At 41.3% G+C, this 23,128-nt stretch overlaps 1 protein-coding gene across 3 annotated transcripts; it reads right to left on the bottom strand.

Moving 5' to 3' along the window:
• Positions 1 to 5,685: 5,685 nt before the first annotated feature.
• Positions 5,686 to 21,966, bottom strand: OTULIN (OTU deubiquitinase with linear linkage specificity). 3 transcript variants are annotated; one of them, XM_040586622.1, is made up of 8 exons: positions 21,858 to 21,966; positions 20,225 to 20,556; positions 16,406 to 16,479; positions 15,495 to 15,589; positions 14,055 to 14,198; positions 9,884 to 10,009; positions 8,614 to 8,883; positions 5,686 to 7,316 (listed from the first exon to the last, which is right to left on the bottom strand). In XM_040586622.1, exons 2-8 carry the CDS (start codon positions 20,536 to 20,538, stop codon positions 7,122 to 7,124), a joined length of 1,218 nt encoding a protein of 405 aa, XP_040442556.1. In that variant the 5' UTR covers positions 20,539 to 20,556; positions 21,858 to 21,966; the 3' UTR covers positions 5,686 to 7,121. The 3 variants fall into 3 exon arrangements, with proteins under 3 accessions (XP_040442556.1, XP_040442555.1, XP_040442557.1); XM_040586621.1 differs by lacking the exon at positions 21,858 to 21,966 and adding an exon at positions 21,533 to 21,818 and having other exon boundaries at positions 20,225 to 20,560; XM_040586623.1 differs by lacking the exon at positions 21,858 to 21,966 and adding an exon at positions 18,097 to 18,228 and having other exon boundaries at positions 20,225 to 20,333.
• Positions 21,967 to 23,128: the final 1,162 nt, after the last annotated feature.

Below are 23,128 nucleotides of genomic sequence, written 5' to 3'. Positions count from 1 at the left end.
AAGCACCACCGTCATCTTGCAGCTGGGCTTCCCTGTAACAGCACTTCTGAGTGAGGCATCAGATTACTATGGCCAATGTTCTCCCCATCCCTGCAACATGGCAAGGAGACCTACAGGGAGAAACCCAAAGTCTAGGAGTGGCTGCTGAGGAAGATACTACCCAGAAGAAAGCCGAGCAGTAATTAACTCTCTACACAGGCTGTTCTGTAGCTATGAGAAGCAAGCCTCCTTCTTCTAAATGACCTAAAAGGTGCAGCATTATCCCGTGCCTCATGAGCAGAGGAGCATTTTCCCGGCAACTGTAGTCAGTGTTCCTCAAACCTACAGCCAAAACGAACTGCTCTGTGCAGGTAGGTAATTCACACATCCTACCATGAGCAGGTAGGTAATTCACACATCCTCCAGTGCAGCATTTCTTTGAAGAACCGAGTGTTTCAGCAGCAAGCCCCACCAATGGCAACATAGCTCCCACAGTACAACAGGACTGCCTCAGAATCGCAGCTCTTATACCTTTTATACTAGTTCCTCAAAGGAAATTTCACACCGTTACTTCCTTTGAATTGTCCATGTTGCTGTTTTCCATCTTCTTGCTGAGAAGGCAGACACATCAGAATGGCGCAGCAACAGGATGGGGTGATGCGAGGATGTAGTAACACCTGGACCTTTAATCTGGATGTCTTACAGACTAGGTTATTGTGGAAGCCATCACAGATGAACTTTAAACAGCCCTAAGCATTGCTCCAACTTGACAATTATTTTTTTTAATAATACTTGAAATCACCTATGACCTTTTAAAAGGCAGTCATTTATTTTGTTTAATTTTTTTGTTTGTAGCACGGTTTGCTGAGACAAAACACAGCACATCTGACAGAGCTCTTCAGAGCATTATGAACACCATGGAAACACTTGATAGTCTATAAGTAACATTAATGTTAGCTACTAAAAGCTAGTACATAAGCACTGTGTGCCAGCCCCCTGTGGCAATACCTGCAGGAGGTGCAGGAGGCCAGTGGCATCCAGCTGGGTGTTTTCTGGGGACAATCTTAGGGGGCTTGAATGGAAGATGAGAGTCTGAGGGTCACAGCAGGAGACAGCACAGCCTGTCACTGTGCAAGTATTATTTAACACAAGGGAAATAAACCGTTAACTCTCTGAAGTCAGAGTTTGTTCTTGTTTTCGTTGTGAAAATCCCCTTCCCTCTTTCTTTCCAACCCTATTAGCCAAGCAGCTCAACGATGAACCCAGAGAAGAAGTTTTGTTATTGATCCTTCTGCCCCCCTCAACAATATAGATTCAAAAGACACATTCAGGTGAGAGAACAGGAACTGCTGTTAATTCCTGCTTGCTGGCTTGCTAAAAAGAACACAATCCTCCAAAATACAAGTGCACTCACAACGCAGTTCGTTACACCCTGGCACAGAAGTTGAACTTTGGCAGCAAGACATGGACCTGGCTAGAAGTGGCAAGAAGCAGGCTCTCACCCCAAGCTCTTACTTTCAGCTCTGCAGAACCACTCTTGGAGCAAACCACCCAGATAATCTGCCATAAAACAAAGGCCAATATGTTAGACAATACTTTAACAAAAAAAGAAACAACAAGAAATCCACTCAAAGAATGAGGCTCTAGAAAAAGTCTGAGTGAAACAGCTGCAGTACATCCTCCTCGCTCAATACGATTTCTTATTTCTCTTAACTTTTCATGCAAAAAAAACCCAAAACTAAAACCAAAACAAACACGATGCAGAAAACATTCTGAAACATGAAAAGAGTAGCATTCCACCAAGCTGTTATAGTTACATCCATTAGTGTATGGGTGCAGTGTGTTGCACTGAATCAACTTCTTTCAGCTGGAAATAATTTTTGTAAGCAATTCAGAACAACAGTATAGGCAGTACTAGAAGATTATTATCATGTTTATTCTATTTTTCTAAGTGGTCTAAATCTTTATGAAACATCTAAATCTTATGAAACATCTGTGGTTTTGCCCTCTATAATAAGGACAGTGAAAATAGAATATGCCTTGTGCACCTGCAAATGTGGTTGTAAACTGACAGGTTTCTACATTTTACAAGTTATTTGATTTGCTCTTGGACAGTCTGAGAATCCAACCTCACCATTTTCTCAATATACATTATTCTTGACACTGTATAGCCCTGTGTTTGTGCAAAGAGAGTAAGCTGCCCTAGAAACACTGCTCAGGAGTCACACAGCATGTCTCGGCTAGGCTTCTAATTCTTATGGAATTATTCTGGCTATGAAGACTCAAATGCATCAATACATCACCTAGAAGGTTTGGATGAATACATAAGCAAAAGCAGATACTTCAGAAACCAAAGAGAGGGGCTTGTTACAAATGTCAACCCCTACTAGCTGGTTCTTACTCAAGACATAAACAGGTGAGCTATCTGACATTCAAAATTATTAAAAAAATAAAGAAATAAAAAACCCGTCAAGTCTTACCACTTTATTTCACTGTTCTGCACATCTTCAAAATGGCTTTCACCTACCAGTGCACTACTGCTTTTAACTAGTATATCCTGTCACACAAGTGGTAAGCTGATGCCGCTACACCATGATCTTTTGAGATCTCCAGGTCAGAAGGAAAAAGCATTTTGGCGCAGTTCACTAAGCGCAATTGGTGTGCGTGTGCCCTAAGCACATGCTGCGCTCGCTGGCGTACCAACGTGTGGCGAGGCACCCAGAGGTGCCCCCAGCGGGGGGAGGGGGGGGACGACCCTGCCAGCCCACAGCTGCCTGCCCCACCGGGTCCCCCCTGCAAAGCCACTTGAACAGCCAGAGCACATACTGGCGGGCAGCTCTGGGCTGGGAGTGAACATTTCCAGCCAGTGTTCTGTGAAACAACGAGGCTGCTGGAGAAGGACGATACCAGTTTTGTAATTATTGTAGCCGTTTCCCTTTTTTTTCTCTTATTTTTCAGATAAAAGATGGGTGGGTGCACAACAGGTCTAACAAGAGCAGTGTCTAAATCTGTCCCATTCTAGTGAGCCACAAACACTTGCAGAATTATGATTCTGGAAAGGTAAGGGGGGGTGGGGGAGGAAGTACCTACCACATTCAGCCTACATGACGACATACTTTCTACGAGTTTTTTTTCAATTAAAAAAAAAAATGTCACACTGAAAGCTTGCCATCAAAGAGCACATGCAGAAGCTACTCCTGCTACAGACCCTGCAGCAGCTGTCCATTGCAGCAGCCCAAAGGAAAAATAAATCATGTCAAACACGTGATAGGCAGGCATCTAAAAATAAAAAAGCCACAAGCCCAAACCCCCTAATTCCAAAAAGGGGCAAATTGGGCAAACGATCCTCTGGAGAAGACAGCTAGTGATGACACTCCTTGTGCCACTCCCTCCTCAGCATGCCACACTATTCTCCCAACAGGACAGTTTTTAGTCAGCACCAACTAGTTCAATAGCTCAGTACATCTCAGGATGATTTTTTGCCATCCTGTCGACTTCAGTAGAAGTCACAAACAGAAGGGCAACTCATCAGCACCCACACAGAAATAAGTCTCTGGGGAAAAAGGACTAGAGAGCCGCCTTCCTTGAGACCTCTACCACGGAACGTCCCTGCTGCACTTTCAGCTCTGTGGAATTAATGCTCTCTCTCCCATTTCTCAGAGGCTGAGGTTCTCCTCCTCAAGAAATTTATAAATGGAAATATTCTTTGAGTCTGGCTTGAAACACATTATTTGATGTCATAGTACAACTATTGATCTAGCGGCAATCTTCCAGACTGTGCTGCCTGTCGACCTCCACCGTTACCAAAAACGGGAGCATTCATAAAGTACATTTGGCCATCTTCAAACATTCCCAGTCCTGTCCTGCCAGCTAGCATACTGGGAGAACACACACAATTATGTCCAAGAAGACAACAAGATGCAGGGACACTGTTAAATATTAGGGACATGAGATCACTAATGGAGCCCTGCACTTGATACACGATGCAAGAGCTCCCTCTCCCCGCTTCCTCTCACACCTCAAACGGGATACGTGACCGCATCCGCCATTCCAGTGAGATGCAAGTTCCCTCCTTGCCCTTCACCCTCCTTCACCAGTTTTTGATGATAGGGTTGTCACTGTCACACAAAAATAAACTTGGCCAAGGTTTGGCTCAACTACCTGAACCACAGACAGCCACTCTCCCCCGAGAGCCAGGCTGTGGGGTGAGCTCCCACATGGTACAACGCAATTTTGTTCCCCTCCTCCCAGCCCAGCAAGATCACCAGAACCTCTCTTTTCCTTCACACAAAGGACTCCTGCTCTACACCTCCACCAACAGAAAGGAAGCTGGAGAGTAAGTACCCATTAACTTTATAACATCTTTCTTACCAAAGACCAAAAAAAGTCAAAATAAAAACTTCGTGTAGACCACAACTGTTTCTAGTGAAAAATACACACATAAATGCTTTTTAAAAAGCAATCAGATAACCCAAGTCAAAGTGCTACGATAGAAAGCGGGATGTTTCTTTTTAATACCTGAAAGCACGCTAAAATGGTTCTGAAGAACACAATGAACACAAACCTCCTTCTCCAAAAGCACACAGGGGGCATAAGTCAGGCCTAACAAGGATGTCCAAGTAGGGATTTTTTTTTTTTTTAAAAAAAAAAAGGGACTCAACACAGATGAAGTATCTTTTGCACAAAAAGCACGCTAACTGCAACAGAGTGAACTTTCATCATCTCTACTAACCCCTAAGAGCTCACATATTATTTTTAAAAAACGTATTAAAAATCAGGACTGTACCAAACAGTGTGCCAGGCGCTGAGTAAAGCCTCTGCTTCCTTTAGTACACTGATCTTGAAGCACAGCAGCTATTTTAAATTTCTTGACATGTAAGACTCATGGACATCGGGGGAGGGGCATAAATTATTTGTTCTCTATTCCTCTACTTTTTCCATCCCTCACTTCCATATAATTTACTGACTCTCAGTTTATTCAGTAGCATATGGGGGAGTGGAGACCCAACAGAAAAGCAGTATTTATTCATTGTGTAAGTCTAGATTAAAAACCATCAGCTGTCAACTTTATATTTAAAATTTAAGTTAAATCAATATACCGCACACCACAGTGCAGACTCATTGCTTATGTCTAAAACAGAGAACACAAAACAACATCAGATTTTCTACTGTCACTCAACTTCTGCAGGAACAATACGTGACTCAGGCACCCTGTGCTCAGTCCCGCACTGCTCAGCTCACCATACAAGTCAATTCTGTGAATTGTTTATACACCTCACGGCTGTCAGCACAGCCCCTAAAAAGCCCCTGCTTTAGAGGCTTCTGTTGTACATTCACAGCAGTGGCTCTGGATGTATGACAAAGACGTCTTTTTCAAAGAGATGTAAAGTTTTAATCTCAACAATACATTGCAATCAGAATACATCAGGATTTCAATAATTTTGATTATTTAATTCATAACTATATTTTTTTCTATCAGAGTTCAATGAGTTGCAAAAGTTAATTTATTTTTCTTTCCCCCTCAGCACTACTTGGAGAACAGTAATTCAGGGATTTTTTTTTTTTTTCCCCGTCTGTGCAATCCAGCTTGTTTTACATAATTACTATGCTTTGCAGCTTTCAAGAAATAACTTGAACAAGGATGTCAAAAATACTCAAAAAAATAAAGCTAGAGAGAAAACAGGACATAAAACAAGAAACACAATATTGCCAGATTAATTGGTTTATTTTTATTCCGTTGTAGCTCTGAGAAATTTTCAGTAACAGATCAATCTAGTTGTTTTAAAAGCCAAAGACAACATGATAAATATAACACTGAGTACATGATAGACCTCATTAAGGCGTGTCTAAGACACATTTTAGAACACAGTGAACACACATTCTCTTTGTGTAATTACCTTTCACAACAAAAGTTTAAAAATTGACTTTAAGTAGAACAAACCAGAATTTGAAGTTTGGCATGCCAGAAGCTTTGCATGCAATTTCCTCTAGAATATCTGAATGAAGAGTAGCCTTATCATCTTATCCCTTTTATACAAGAGGGGCTTCTAAGAGAAGCCAAGTGATCTGTGTAGCACCAGCATTTCATTTAAATAAACTTTCACTCATCTGTAGGGCATACTTCCACTTCAAGCTAAAAGGTAAAGGGTTTACTATTTAGTTATTTTGGGGGGTATGTCTCAGCACTCCCAGCATCCGATATATTCAGTATTCCTTCAATTTAAAGCATAATGAAAAATACTCAGAAGAAACAGGACCTCCCACATATTCCTCCCAAGTGTGGAAGAGCTGCACCAGAAGTTTACTTCCATCTACTGCACTCCCTAGACAAATTAAAATCCTGATGTTCTTCACAGCAACTACCAGCGAGGATTAAGGTTACAGGTACAGCAGTATGAACAGACATGGGAGTTAATGGGCACGTGGTTAGCTCAGCTTGGCTATCACAACCAAAGAAGCAATTCTGTGCTGTTTTGAATTTGTGACCTACTAACTAACAAGTTTTATACTCACTTATTATCAAGTCTCTTTGCCATAATCCTCTCAAGGGGTTGAAAGGGAAAGAGCTCTTCAGCTTCAGTAGAACAGACAACTGGTTTCCAAATACGAGATACTCATGTTGGGGAAAAAACCCCAAAGCACTGGAAAACTTTCAGTAACATCTCTCATGGCATAAACCATGGCAGGCATTAGATTCCAACCACAAGAGAATTACATTGCTTCCTGAGACCCAAAATTTGTACAAATTGCTTCCAAGCAGCACCACAAATAAGTCAGGACACTGCCAGCTTACTTCTCCAGAAATTTCAACTCATTATCTTGTTATTTCAAGAAGCAGAAGGCCAGCTCATGCCTTACCACAGAGCCTCACCTGTTTTAAATCAAGTAGATCTACAGGTTTTGCATTCCTATTCAGAGCAGGCCTTTCAAAGAAAAGATTGCAGAAGGTTTTGTTGTGGTTTTGTTTTTTTTTTTTAATGGGCAACAGAAGCCATACTTACAAAACTCTTACTCTTTAAGCTCTAAACCATGGATTTCAAGTTGTTGTAGAGTCAATAATGCTTCTTTCATCATCATCCTGTTTCAAAATAGCACTGGAAACTTCAACAAGCAGCAGAGGTTTGTCTGCTAAGATCAGTTGTTTACAGCGTAGTCTCTTGGCACATTCTGACTGGAATATTATAGTGTCTGTCATCTTCAGTTATGAGAGTCACTACAGGCCAGTCCTCCTCTGGGTCATTGGGATAAAGTGTGATGAATTCATCAGTACTATACTTATACAGTCGATACACTTGGATGGTATACTGCAGAGCATAAGCAAGGAGAAACATTTCCACCTACATTGGAAAAAAAGCAGAAATGCAACGTGCAAAATTAAACATACCTTTTGTAAGATTTTTCTCATAAAAATACTAAATACCTATCAGAAGCAATTTTTGAAAGAAAAAAGTGAAAAGGCATATACACGAGCATCTCTAGTTCAGTATCTCAATCATATACCTCTAAGATACCATGCCTTCAACATGAAGCTCTTCGGACCCAACAAAAAGAAACTAAACCAGTCCTAAAGAAAAGCTACTTTATACAGAGAATCCCACTTCCCTACTGCCACAAACAGGTAGGAATGACATTCTCTTGTAGCTGTATTCATCCTGTTACATCACTAAACCAGACAAGAATGGGTTTCAAGCAATGATCCTTTCCCCATTAGGGGGAACTCCAAGCTCTCTAGCCAAAACAAAACCAAAGAAAAAAAAAAAAAAAAAAGAAAAAAAAAAGACAGAAAGCCTTTACAAAGCCCATTGATATCAGAAGGAATTCAGAGAAAGAACCTAGAAAATCTATCTTGTCTACTACAGTGGCAAGCCTATCCTCTTCTAAGTAACAATTTACAAAGAATATAAATGAAATAAATAAATCTAGTCAGCACAAAAATAAGCAACATTACTTATTGACTAAACTGGGCAGCAAAAAAGTCATCAGTGAATCATCTAATTAACAGTAAAAGCAACCTGCCTCATCTATACAACAGTTGTAGGATTTTTAAGCCAATAAACAGAAACAAAACGTAATAATTACAGAAACATGGAAGTAAGTAGTGAATTCAACGCAGTACCACACTTCACATTCAATGGGATTATTTTTTTTTTTTAAATGGATGTTTCTAAAACCTTTTGGACTATTCAGCTCATTAACTACTATGTTTTGTTTTGGGGCTTTTTTGTAATACATATACCATTTCTGCAACGTATAAGGCAGTAATTACTATTAGTTTACCAGAATTCACCAAGTATATGTACTATACATGACCTTCTCTGCATAATTTGAGTATTAGCTTTTATTTTTTTAAAAGCTAATAATTAAGAGACTAAACCAAATGTTACCATTATCACAAGGCCATACTACCAAAGAATGCTACCCAAGTGTCAGCTGCCAGACAAAAACTGATGTTTAAGAGGAAGCTTTAGACTCTTACATAAGCAAGCGGTTCTCCCATATTTTTCCCAATAAAAGACCAGACACTACACCATTAAATTTAGCCAGACCAACAAAAGCTGGGTGATTTCTTAAATCACTTGAAACCAAAAATCTCCAAAACAGGAAAATAACACTCTAAGAATGATCGCTCCTTACTTGTTCGAGGCCTCCACTGTGACCAACATGATTCAAGTGATTATGCATTAACTGACAAGGGTTGCTAGACGTATCTCGTGCAAACAGCAACCATGCGAAGACAGGAACTCTCCTTCCATCTTTATCATCATTGTATAATTTGATGGCAGTGTTAAGCATCAAAAATTTCAGCGCTTCATAGAGACTATACTCTTCCTCTTCATTTTTAAACAATTTATCACAAGCTTCTTGTTTCTCAAAAGGACCCTTGATTTCACTTATACTCTTCCACTATAAAAAAATAAAACATACAACATGTATCAACAGCCATCATCATGCAAGAGCTGCAAAAAGCCACTTGTGAATTGTCAGACGTTCAGCACAGGCACTCGGAATTTAATTTATGAAGGGTTTTGTGTCTTTTTAAAAACAATCAAGAATTTTTCCACAGCTGTAGTTCTATCAAGGTCAAGGTGAGTTAGTCTGATTTCGCTTAAATTAGTCCTTAAGCAAAGCAAAAGAAGAGGATGCTGAAAATGTTGCAAGGTGGAAAAAAAAACATTGTCATGGGACAATAAGCAAGAAGGTAATAAAATTTTGTTTCCTGTATCATAAATCTTCTATCCTTCATATTCTTTACATTTCACTTACTCTGAATGATTATTTCATGTCAGCCCTCAAACTGCTTGAATGCAGCCTTTAAAATATTCTTAAAAGCCTTCAAAAAAAAGAGAATACGCATACACAGTAAGAAAGAAACAACTGAAGAGATTTTAAATAGGTTCCAGAGTTTCATGGGAGGAAGGGGCTAGGTTATATAGTACAAACTAAAGGGGCACAATGACTTTCCTGTTACATTAACCTAGAACAAAAACATATAAACGTTGAACAGAAACTACTCCTTTGAAATTGCTTCTGCATTATTCTGTATTGGTTTTCTTTCTGTGACCTCTTCAAGGTAGCAACGGCATTTATGCACAGCATACATCACTCCTTCAAATAAATACAAGAAATAATAGGGCAAAATGTTACTCTGTTACATTAATTTCTTCACAGAAACCTGTAGCAGTTTTCTGCTGAGCTGGTTAAAAATTAATTCCAGCATCAGGCTAATGCAAGTGAAAACTGCCACAGGTCTGAACAGGCATTCTTGCCTTGATTTTTCTGCAGTATACATACAGAAAAGTGACTTTCACTAGTGAAAGCATCCTTATGCTAAATTCATCATATCCAAGAGTCTGTCATTTTCCTTCTTTGCAAGCAACCAAGAATAAACAAATACTTTTCCAACCTTTTCCCTTAGAAGTATTAAATATTCTTTAATTTCATCACTTATTTCTCCCATCTTCCTGCCCAGTTTATGTTTCAGCTGCCACTGCTTGATCCAGTCATATTTGCTCAGCAAGTTTTCAGGAAGCTGGAAGTTGAGAGAAGAAAAGGCAGCTTAAGTCAAAAATCTTGACAGGAAAACTCACTAACTTCCAGATTAGTATTTTATTAATTTTATTTTTTTTTAAATCATTTCACACCTTAAAGCAATCCCTTATATGAACAGATGTCATAGTAAGATGAACATAACTGGACACAACCGGCTCTTTATAATACTTGCCAGGTAACAGTCAGAATACTGGGCTATTATGAATTCCAGATCTAACTAATACACAAGCACTGGAAAAATTAATCACTCCAAGTAACTCTCACTTTTTTTTTTTAATTAAAATAAGCCAGCAGCAGATGACAATGACTGTGTTTGAAAGTGTCCCTGAACCAACAGAAGAAAAGGTTAAAGATGTGATGACATCCACCAGATAATCTAGAAGTCTTGGTGGAGTGCAAACTACTTTGTCCAGAAGACACAAACTGTGGGGTTTGTTTTTTTGAGGAAACATAATTACAGCACTACTAGACAGGTTTTCTTATAAAGAAGAAAACAACCTTGGGATTAGTTGATGCATCATATCATACTGCAGCCTCAGAACTGCCTCTTTTACTACTCACATGCTACACTTGATCAGTTAAGAGCTTTTACACTTCTCTTGAAGGACATGTTGGCAGTTGCATGCCCAGATTTTTACCCTCATTTATTAACCCATTTTACTGCTAGAACTGGAAAAACAACTTTTGTCTCTCAATGAATTAAATTTTTGGCTACAGCAACACATAAACCGTCAGCCATTACCAGTCAGTTTTCATTTTATCAGGACTCCAAACCAGTGATATGTTCTCTTTAATTGCAACCAAGTATTTGTCAGATATACACAGACCTTCACACCAGCCTGGCATCCTATGTTAACTGGACATATAGAACTAAATAATCAAAGATTATATACCAATAACTTCCACAACTAGAAATGTGCACGTAAACAATGTTCTAATTAAAGAAAAAAAATAAATCTTCATTACAAGTTGTACTTGCTAGCTGTCACCACACACATTTCTTTTAACATGCCTTTGCTTTGATGCATTAACAGTTTATCATTTCAATTAGTTCATTTTATAGTTGTACACCTTTTTCAAAAAAACGTTCATTACCATACGACATGTTTTCCTCTGTCAATCCATAGGAAGAAAAACAGGTGAACATCATTAAAAACTGTGAAGAACACCATTTTAAAAAGTTTGCACATTCTTTAAAGGAGCACTAGGAAACTATGTTCTACAGTTTGATAATGTGGAGATGGCTGCCAGCTGGCAGAATTTTTTTTATAAAAAAGAAATTTTTTTTACAATATGCTGCAGCAGTAAGAACTATTTCAAGCAAAGTCTTTTATCAGTAATTACAAAAACTTGTGAATAGAATTTCACTTAATGACAGTGACCACAATAAGAAATTTTAAGATAGCCTCTGAAGTTATACAGAAAGACAGTCAGAGCAGTGTGACCTACCTCGACTGATAGCCTACACAGAGTCTGCATCAAACACCCATCATTTACATTTCCAGCAGCAACCTGCACAACCTGAACCTTACTCCCCGCTGGAGTGGGCCACTTTTGTATAGGCAGCTTCTTCCACGTTCACAGATATCACCAAATGGACTTTGTTGACACAAGACCATTTCTGGAATATTCTTCTACTTCTTATGAAGACATGTTGTTTACTTACCCATCAATGCCCCATAAGAACTGTTCTTTCTGTCAGGTTGACGTTGCTCTTAGGCTTACTTTAAGTAACATTTAAGACACAGGTAATACATTCCAAAAAGCCCACAGCATCCAATTTGTTAAACCACTTTCTAGAGAAACCATACATGACACACAAGAATACATACAACAATTTTGAAAAGCTGGGGTTTTTTTCCCAAATGTGCTTAGAACAGCTTGTCTATATTTTTTGTTATTACCAGCTGTTTTGTGGGAAACCTTTTACTGCCATATTACATGCAGTAAGAAGAAACCAAGAAAGCAAGATAACAAAAAATATTTTTATAAATATGTTAGAAACAAAAGGAGGGCCAAGGATAATCTGTACTCTTTATTGGATGCAGGGGGGAATATTGCCACAAAGGATAAGGAAAAGGCTGGGGTGCTTAATGCCTTCTTTGCCTCAGTCTTTAATAGTAAGACCAGTTACCTTCAAGGTACCCACCCCCCTGAGCTGGAAGACAGGGACGAGGAGCAGCAAAGCAAAGTCCCCACAGTCCAGGACGAAACTGTTAGTGACCTGCTGCTCCACTTAGACTCACACAAATCTATGGGTCCGGATGGGATCCACCCAAGGGTACTGAGGGAGCTGGTGGAGCGGCTCACCAAGCCGCTCTCCATCATTTATCAACAGTCCTGGATAACCAGGGAGGTCCCAGAAGACTGGAGGTTAGCCAGTGTGATGCCCAACTAAAAGAAGGGCAGGAAGGAGGATCTGGGGAAGTACAGGACTGTTAGTCTAACCTTGGTGATGGGGAAGGTTATGGAGCAATCATCCTGAGCGCCATCACACAACACATACAGAACAATCAGGGGACTGGGCCCAGCCAGCACTGGTTTATAAAAGGCAGGTCCTGCTCAACAAACCTGATCTACAAGATGACCCATCTAGTGGGTGAGGGAAAGGCTGTGGATGCTGTCTACCTGGACCTTAGTAAAGCCTTTGACATCATCTCCTACAGCATTCTCCTGGAGAAGGAGACTGCTCATGGTTTAGATGGGTGTACTCTACATTGGGTAAAAGCTGGCTGGATGGCCAAGTCCAAAGAGTGGTAGTAAACAGTTACAACCTGCTGACGGCTGGTCACAAGTGGTGTTCCCCAGGCTCCGTATCGAGGCCAGTCCTGTTATCAACAACCTGGACAAGGGAACTGAGTGCACCTCAGTAAGTCTACAGACAACACCAAGTTAGGGAGGAGTGTTATTCTGGTGGAGGGCAGGAAGCTCTGCAGAGGGGTCTGGACAGGCTGGACTGATAGGCCAAGGCCAATTGTATGAGGTTCAGCAAGAAGTGCCGAGTCCTGCACCTGGGTCACATGAATCCCACACAACACTACAGGCTTGGGGAAGAGCAGCTGGAAAGCTCCCTGGGGGAAAAGGCCCTGGATGTGCTGGCTGAAAACCAACTGAGCATGAGCCTGGCAGCATGCCCAGATGGCCAAGAAGGTCAACAGCATCCTGGAATGTATCCAAAATAGTTTCACCAGCAGGACAAGGGAAGGGATCATCCCCCTGTACTCGGCACCAGTGAGGCTGCACCTTAAATACTGTGTTCAGTTTTGGCTCCCTCATTTCATGAGGGATGAAGAGATGCCGCAGTGTGTCCAGAGAAGGGCAAGGAGGCTGGAGAAGGGTCTGGAGTAGAAGTCCTATACAGAGTGGTTGAGGGAACCGGGGTTGTTTACTCTGGAGAGGAGAAGACTCAAGGGGGATCTTATTGCTCTCTACAACTACCTGAAAGGAGGTTGTAGACAGGTGGGTGTCAGTCTCTTCTCCCAGATAACAAGTGATAGGATGAGAGCAAATGGCCTCAAGCTGCACCAGGGGAGGTTTAGTTTGGATAGTAGGAAAAAGCTCTGCACTGAAAGAGTGGTTAAGCACTGGAACAGGCTGCCCAGGGAGATGGTGGAATCACCATCCCTGAAGGTGTTTACAAAAATGCGTAGATGCGGTGCTTAGGGACATGGTTTAGTGACGGACTTGGCAATCCTGGGTTAATGGTTGGACTTGATGACCTCAAAGGTCTTTTCCAACCTAAATAATTCTACGATTCTAAGATGAAGACAGACAAGTTATATTACAATCAGCACTACAGTACCTTTCACACATTATAAACCAGAAATTAAGGAGATCTGGACCCAATTCCAAGTCGAAAGAATCACTCTAATTGAACAACAAAATTGAGCACCATCACTTTTCAGTTCAAGGGATATTGAGAAGTGAGCATATATAGCATAACAGAGAAAGGAAAACATAAAAATATTCAAATAGGTTAGAATCAAGATTCTTCTACTGTCAGAAGATCAAACCTTGACACATACCATAGTAAAATCCTCACTCTGCAGCCAGCTTGGTAACTGGGTAGCTTGGCTTAGTGCCTGGAAAAGAGTTGCTCTGAAAGCACAATAGTTATCACCTCGTACTCTCCTTATAGATGCAAACTTCTGCGCAACTGCTTCATATCCCTAGAAAAACACAACATCCAAACAACATCAAAGCATTAATAAAACATTTTAAGGTCATGCATTGGTATTGTAAAAGACACTGACATATCAGCATCCAAATGGTAATTGTATTTAAAAAAGAAAAATGGGAGGGGGGAGTTCTAAAGGACTTAAACTAGTTCAAAAACTGCCCATTTTGGGAGTTCAAATGCTTTTACGTCACAAATTATGCTGTGAAAAAAAACTTCCTTAGTTCTACTGAATAACAAACAAGAAACCAAAGAAATCAAGTAGATAACTGGTTGTGGTATTTACTTGATGACAGAGCACAACTATCATTGAAATGTGTGTAGCTAACTCAGTTTCAAAAAAATCTAAACATATAAACATGCACACCCAAGAATATAAATCTAAAAATATATCATGCTTACAAGAAGTTTCAGCAACAGTTCACACTATTTACCCAATACATAGCATGTCTAGTTTCTGCCTCGGGGAAAATTTGAGTTCACACTGAGGTTTCCTGACACATGCCTCAGCACATCTGTCCCCTCCCTGCTGTTCCCATACCTACACTTTCAGCAGAGCAGCAATGTTGAATTGTAACTCCTGAAGCTCAGCACATCTCTTCAACTAAGCTAGCAAGACCCAGTGCCTGTGCATCTGTATTTCTCTTACTTAACCTCTTGAAGGTGACACACATATCTTCTGATTTATGGAAAGTATTTTTTTAAATTTACTCATACATACCACTAACTTTTTAAGCTGTATTGAAAAAAAACCAAACCTAAAACTGAAAAAGCCCAACCAACCTTACACTTTACTTTCTGCCATTCTAGCTCAAGATTAATTAATAAAACTAGTCCAAAACCTACAAAAAATAAGAATTCAGGAAGAATTTAAGAAAAACTGAGCCTATTCATTAAAGCTCCCCATCTTAAAAACCATGCAATTCACCACCTTCAGTTATTTGCCTTCTGCTACCAAGTATGGTTATCCGTTCTTACATTTCAACAACCCCCAAAATTACCATTTTATGGCAATAAACCATATTTAAAACTTCAATTGAAAACTGCACTGAAGAATAGTATTAATCAAAAGGCTACACTATCAACAAGCAGCCTTACTAAAAAACACATTTTGAACGAGTACAAAACAAAACCATCTTCCAGTTGTCAGCCACTTCTAAGACCAGATACTGGAAACCACTGCCATTGCATTTCCTGCTTTAAAGAGCGTTCCCATAGGAAATCACCCACTAAACATACAAATGAAAACAAAAAGCCCAACAAAATTCAACAAACACAGAACTGATACCTTTCTCATCCTTTTTGCTACTGGTGTGTTTCCTCTCCATTCTTTGCTGCAATACTCCATGACATCCATTTCAGGTGCAACACTTAGTTTATATTCTGTCAGAATACGTAACATTAGACGGAACACGTGAAACAGAACAACATAGAAAAAGCATCGAATTGTTAAATACACTCTATCACTTTAAAATAACATTGGTGCCAAAGGAGACTGGCAGCACAACCTACAGCTACTAAGTAATTACTAGTATCAGAGGGGGGGGCGGGGAGGAAAAAGCTTGCTCTGAAAATGACAAGTGAAGACAAATAATTACGTAATCCAACAAAATCGACATCCTCTTTTCTGCACAATATTAATTGGCAAAGAGTAGGAATTAGTATTCTTCATTTTCTTAGCAATCAGAAAAATATCTGACAAGTTTCTCTTCTTTCAGCAGCCAGACTATAAAGGATAAAGATGATGGATCTTTCCGAGTAAGTCAGAAACCATAACAGAAAGAAGAATTACAGTTTTCTGTTGGAATCCCAACAGCCTTTGTTTGAAATCTGATAGCACTAAAGTTATCAAGGGATCCCAGCAACAGATGCTACTATAATGACTATAGATCAGTATAAATCAGCGTAAGTCTTGTAACAGGCTACATGACTGTTTTTCCAAAGGATTTGCGTTCTCTTGTAAAGCAACTATAGAAACATGGGGGAAAAAAGCTATTAAGAGCAACCGGTTTTATATAAGATCTATCTTTTCATGAATTAACCTGCACAATGTACTCCGTCATGATAAGTAACTTCTATTGTACACAGAGACATCTGTGCACAGAGATCCTTGGAAACGAGGGTGTCAAATCATCACAAACTAGTGCTACAATGAATTGTGATACTGTATTTGAAATGTCACACAAAGTTCTAATGTACCTGAAGAGCTTGTCTCACTACGCAGTATCTTATCTCGCTCTATTTCTTCTGCATCGCGATACATGTCCTCCTCACTGCAATAAAAACCAACACATGCTTCATGTAACAGCACAAATCTTACAGTAATTCCCCAGTTTACAACCACAGGCAAGTATTTAAGAAGTACTTAAGACTTTTTCCAATTATTTTTTAAGTCTATTTCCTTTCCATCTTACACATTTTCATAAAACAACACGAGTTCTCAGGGAAAGAAAAAAGTTTAAATAACCTCTCAGCTGTTCCCCTCCCTTATCTATGACACTTATGTTGGTAACAAATAACTGCCTCTATTTCTCTTCTGCTGGTTGTATGAAGACTACAGAACTAAGGTCCCTTTGTATTTGTAAATTTTACAGGATAAATTTGCAAAAGGCACAAGCCAAAATGCCTATTTGCTGAGCATATGGATGCTACAACCTACGCACGCAACTAAGAACACATGATTCACCACCAGCTTTGTATCTACGCTCCGCTGGAGCTGAGCAACCTGCCTCATAGATGAGCAGAATGCACCACAGAGTATCATGATGAAAAGTAGCCAGCCATCTGCAGCGGGTTTGAATGTTACAAACTCAAAGGAAACAAAATTCTAAGCGTGATCCAAACTGCAGCCTACAGGCCAACTGAAATCCAGACACACATTTCTTCCTTGAATGATACAGGCTTTTTGGTCGAGGTACAGTCTTAAGAGTCAAATGTCTCCATCTGAACCTGTATACAGACATTCTGACATCAAGTTATAACCATGAAGGAGGAAATGATGGCCTAGAAGGATACTGTTTCTATGTATAGCCTAGCATTTTCAAGAAGAGATCTCAAAGGTAGGGTGTGAACATTACCATTGGGAATAGAGGTTCATGCAGCATCCAAGAAACAGGCAATAAATTGCACATTCCTTTAAATATGACTCTGGGTGGCATTTGTCATACAAATACATCTAGCAAATAAACTTTAAAAAAAACAATTTCACAGCTAAAATACTTCAAAAAAACCCCATATATCACCAAACTTACTCATAAATCATTTAGGCTTACCACTAAAGAGGTTACATCGACTTTTTTATTATTATTATTTTTTGTTTGTATTTTGCAGAAAGTACATGTGCAGAAAAAAACTGTACTATTAGCAGCCCAAACCACAGCATGCTTGCAAAAGACCAGAAAAGAAATTAAGGCAGTGACCCTGCCCCATCTTACGCTACTCGGAGAGGACAAGCAGTTAGGAAGACCGAGAAAAGGTTTAATGCAGCCAGCTGGTAATTAAACTTGAAAAAATACACTGGTGACTTATGTCTTTGTTATTTCTTTTTCTTTATATCCAAACCAGCTTACCTAAAAAAAGTAACATTTCTAACCCATTTGCATGTATTTCCCTTAAGAACAACAACAAAAAAAATTTAAAGACAAATATATACCTGTAAACTGTCACCTACTGTGCAGTCATATTAAACTACTGTTCAGTTTTACTCAAATTTCAAACCTTTAACCTTCCAACTAGGTTTCCTAGGTGCTCAAATAGCTGCTTGAAATCTGATTCATAACAATATTACATAAAGATTAATGAAAAGAGAAACAATAGATGCAGTAGATATTAAACACACTATTCCGTAAGGAGTACTACCTGCTGAGAAGAAAAATCATAGAAATAATTACCTAAAGTCCTTATCCTTGTCACAGTGTGGCACTGGACAAACCCTAATTTCCATGCATAATCTTACTTCTTAACAGAGATTAAGGTCCATTAAGGTTTGCGAAGAACTTCAAGAATACTTAACCTTGAAAATACTGTGGAAAACAAAAAATCCAAACAACTTGGCATCCGACAGCAGTGATCTCTAGCCTAGCTTATCTATAACCAAAGTATTTAAAACAAAACAACAAATTCCCCCTATGAGCATGAACAAACCCGTTTCTACAAGGGATCCCACGGGAGGTGGCAGGGCAGGGGGAAGCCTTTCTTTGGGATACATCCTCAAATACATTTCGGTTACAATGCACAAAGAGAGAAAGTTCTCAGCTTAGTAAACTAGTGAAGTCACTCAAAAAAAGAAGTGTTCCTTCCACAGATATTACCCCATCTTCTTTCTAGGAGTTGATGAAATAGGACCCATAGATTCAGAACCTGAGAGATTAACAACCATTGTAAACAAAGTACTGCAGTTTAACAGAGTTGTTTTGAAATCAAGGTAGCTGAAAGATGCAATCTATACGCACAGTCACTCATTTCAGAGTTGAAAGCAGATCTTAACATTGTTCTAGCATAGAAACCATTAAGTAAATTTGTGGAAACAAGAATGTGGAAACTAAAGCCTTTCCCTACTAACCTTCACATTAATGTCTAACCATAGAGTGAAAACAACAGGTGGAAAAACAATTAAATGAAAACATGCATTTACAAAAGAAAAAAAGTGTAGAGTGTTGTGTGTAAACATTTAAATTGCTGAACTAGTAAATCAGATTCTGCTGAATCAAAGATACCAAGACCAAAAAAAAAAACCCCCAGGATGTCAGGTTTTACTTAGGGTATCCTGGGCTTTGCAATTTTAAAAACAAACAAAAAAGCCCCACACCACCAAAAAAAATAAACCCCAACAAGTTAAGATGACAGCAAGCAAAACCAAGCTGGAGAGAAAGGAAAGGATTTTGGGCAAAATATAAACAGTTTTATACTAATAAATTTGCAGGACTAGAACTCCCAGTATTGAGGATATCATACAAAAGCAAAACCAATGCTTAAAGTCTTCCATTTATTATCACGAAGAGATGAATATTTAAATTTTTTTACGTCAGATTAAACCCATTACTATTAATAATTCACCTAAAGACATATTAGGTCAACTAAAATTAGTATGCTACATAGCAATTAATTTAAAAATCCAGAAGGATAGAGATCCTTACGTACCACACTTTTGCCAACATACAGAATACATGTCATACATATTTATATGAATCTGTGTATTAATGATAAATGTGTTAATATTAAAACCCCCTCATATTAGGTTATGCTCAAATCACAGAGTAATTTAAGCACGAAATAAGAATTTAAAAGCATCCTTGAAAACATGTACTTATTTTAGTGACTTTTCCACTAAGTCAGCACTTCTTGTAGATTTTTGGATGTTGTCTAAAACAGTTCACTGGCTACCTATAGAAAGAGGATTAATTAGAAATCACTTTCTTCTCTTACTTTATTAATGAATTCTTCAACAATATAAAGTCACTCTTAATGTGCATTAATTTACTTTTCAGAAGTCTGGAATTTTTTTTTAAAAAAAACATTCATATTTATTTCTTCCTCCAAATATTCTTGTAAAGACTTCTACTGCCAAACAGGAATCACACAACTGAATTTTTACTTCAGCTTATAGCACAAGCTTTACAGAAAACAAACAAAAAGCTTAAATATTAGGATTAAAAAAAGCCTTCCATGATTGTCAGCACTGCAGCTAACAAAGCATCCACAGTTAAACCCAAGCTAGCAGAAGACTATCTGCCTTCAACTCTTACTTTCCCATGCTCTGCACGCTACCCTTAAGAGCTTCATGTCACATCAGTTATTCCCTTCGATAGAGCGAAAGACCACCACTATTAAACTATAATAATAATTTATCTAAAGGGCGAAGGTGGCCTTCAAAGTTTAAGATTTGACATTTAGACCTACTTCACTAAAACACAAACATATATGAAATTTTGCCAGGAAATTCACTTTCATGAACTGAATGTACGCCTCCCTTTCTACAGAAAAGCTGTTGATATATTTAAAAAAAAAACAAATCCTTGCCTGTCTTCAGATGACTCCACTGCTGAACAATTATTAGACACAGGCAAATACAGTTCACACTTTCTAGCTGCATCCTGATCTGTCAGAAGTGATTGAATCATATCTGCCTTCTCAGGTCTCCCAGTACTTCTGTATACGTCGTCTTTTCTTATTTCCGATGTAGATTGCTCTTTCTGGTCAGCAGCTGCATTTGCTGAGCCAAGTTCGTCACAAGGAGCCACAACTTCCATTTCATGCTTCACCAAGGGTATGGCAACACTCTCTTTTTTCTGTGCCTGTTCTGCACCCGCTGAAAGGCTGGCTGGTTCTGTCATCCACACTTGAAAATTATCCTGACTTTGAAGAATGGAAGAAACACACGAAGAGTACCTCTCAGGGAAGAGCAAAAGCACACGGTTTTAAGAAAACGACAGCATTTTAATAGTTATGTTATATTCTGAGGATTCAGAGGGCGCTTAACGTATTCAAAAGCAGGAACAAAATCCAGAAGTTTGGTAAGGTAACACAACACCCAAGCTATTTTCAAACTGATCTCCTCGGCAAGCCAGTTTCATTTCTTACTAAGGCTAATCTGTGCCAGTTCCTCAAACGCAACCCACGCTGAAGTCAGTGCCCGAGCGAACACTTGCTCTTCTCAAGGGGCAGTACCGCTCAGAGCCCTGAGGATTAACGGATAGCCCAATAAAACAAATTTCAGTCCAGCAAGAGGACTTTTACAAACTCGCCACGTGCTCCGTGAGACCTCCCATTGCAGCAGGATTATTGCTTAACGCAATCAATTCTGATCTTTGGTTTCTTTGAATATGATTTATTTAGTTAAGACGGGACCTTCTACAATCCGTTCTAGCAAGTACTCCGAAGGCTTAGAATGCACCCGTACAGTAAATTTTCAGTGACAGTTTACCTTAAATTGATACATAACCCTCTCAAAAAATTATGGGTTGCTTTGCAGTGGCCACATTCACGGTCTAGACGATTCTTACCATTGCTGCCCAGGCCGGTCACCCCAAAACTGACAGCATTAATAACTATACACCCTAAAATAATTAATAACGCTATACGCCTACACGCGTACAACGCGTTTCTAGCTCCAGGTTAACGCCTCCCACCTGCCACACGCCTTTCTTTCCCAGATGTCACTGTCCCTTCGCCACCGAGCCCTGCCGCGCACCACCCGTCCGTGGGACGGGGCCCGGGACGAGAGCCGCGCACCTCGCCCCGACCGCTCCCAGCGCCGCTCCCCCGGGACGGCGCGGCCCAGGCTCTGCGCAGCACAGGGCCGGCCCCGCCGGGCCGCCCAGGCCTCACCTGCCCGGCGCCCCGCGTCCTACCCGGCACCGCTGGGCGCCGCCCGCCGCAGCCGCTCCCCGCCGAGCGCAGGGGGCCGCCCCCGCTCCAGCCGCCCGCTGGCCGGGGCTGTGTGGGGCGGGCGGCGGGCCGCCCCCCGCCGCGCCCCCCGCCGCCCGCCTCCGGCCGCTCATGGCGCGGGGCCGAGGCCGCCGGTCAACCGCGCGGGCCCCGCCGAGCGCCCGCCCGCAGGCTCGCGCCGGGGCCGGCTACCGGGGCCGACCGCACGGGCCCCGCGCGCCCATGGCCGCGGCCCGCCGCGAGCGAGAACGCGCCCGCCCCTTACGCGGCTCCGCAGCCGCTTCCGCGTCGCCGGCCGCCGGCATCTTCCGCCCGCGCGTCATCACGCCGGAAGCAGCGCTCGGACGCGCCCGTGCTTCCTTCCGCCCGGCGGCCGTCCGGCGGCAAGCGCCGGGGCGCGGGGGCGGGGCTGGCCTCCGGTGCAGGCGCGTGGGCAAAGACAGCGGGACCCGCCCGTCGCTGCAGCTGCGGGAGGGTCCGGGAGGGGGAGGTGTCCCCGGGGCGTGGCGTGGCGGGGCGTGGCGTGGCGGGCGGGTGGGGGGCGTGGCATCCCCGGGGCGTGGCGTGGCGTCCCCGGGGCGGGGGGGGGGCGTGGCGTCCCCGGGGCGTGGCGTGGCGTCCCCGGGGCGGGGGGGGGGGCCGTGGCGTCCCCGCCGCAGCTGCGGGGAGCGGGGCCGTGGCGCTCGGGGAGGGGCCGCTGGGCTGTGCTCGCCCCGCGCGGCGGCGGGGCTTCGGTGGGGTGCGTTGTGCTCGGGGGGGTCGCGTCTGGTTTGGCGCGTGCTGCGGTGGCGTGCGGCAGGGCGGCGGGCCTCCCGGAGCGCGGCCGGTGCTTGGGATCCACGTGGCATAAAAGGGTTTCAATGAAAGCCCCCAAACGCGGAGGCGACAGCGTTCTCGTCAATATAGGAACGGGGGGAAGCAGAGTTGCTTTTCGGTAGAGATGCTCCGTACACAAACACTCGTGGGGAAGCCCCGTGCTCTCAGGATGCATGGATATATGGGACAGCCATCGTGCGGCGCTTCTCAGGGGCTGGAAGTCTTCCAGGAGCAAAAAATCTCAAAGACGTCAGCAAATTCCGATGCACCTTTATTACAGGATAGAAACCTATAGAGAGAGTAAATTATAAACCTTTTCAAAATGACATGCTACTCGGGGTGAAGCATACCCAGTACTATTAAAAATGTAATATTGAGGACAGTAAAAAGTAGGAAAGCTGTGTTGTAGAAAGAAGTCCACTGATGTCCGAGCGTTTTGGAGAGTGTTCACTTGAAATTGGGCCTGAAAATGGAAGAAAAAGTAGTCTTCGTACCAGAATTCTACTCATAAGAATACACTTTCTCTAAGTAATACAAGTGATATGAAGACTGGTGGAAAACAACTTGCAAATATGCTGATAGTAAAGGAATTGAATTAATAGGATTTTTTAAAAATCCATTTATTAGGGAGAACATTTTAAAGGTGGGGGTCTGGTAGTAAAACCTATCAAAAGGTTCAAATGGCAATGGTAAGTAATTTGCAACATTGTGAAACTTAAG

This window comes from Falco naumanni, chromosome 3 (assembly GCF_017639655.2).
Source record: "Falco naumanni isolate bFalNau1 chromosome 3, bFalNau1.pat, whole genome shotgun sequence".
Taxonomy (NCBI): domain Eukaryota; kingdom Metazoa; phylum Chordata; class Aves; order Falconiformes; family Falconidae; genus Falco; species Falco naumanni.
This window is presented reverse-complemented; position numbering and strand designations above follow the sequence as displayed.

What these genes read in the sequence shown, in the direction of transcription:
- OTULIN (XM_040586621.1), bottom strand. Translation starts at nt 21,705, where the DNA reads ATGAGCGGCCGGAGGCGGGCGGCGGGGGGCGCGGCGGGGGGCGGCCCG. An exon ending in GTGGAGTCATCTGAAGACAG is followed by an intron (nt 16,480 to 20,224) that starts GCAAGGATTTGT and finishes TTTTTATTGCAG; the next exon opens with TGAGGAGGACATGTATCGCG. An exon ending in AGAGTGAGGATTTTACTATG is followed by an intron (nt 10,010 to 14,054) that starts GTATGTGTCAAG and finishes CTCAACTTCCAG; the next exon opens with CTTCCTGAAAACTTGCTGAG.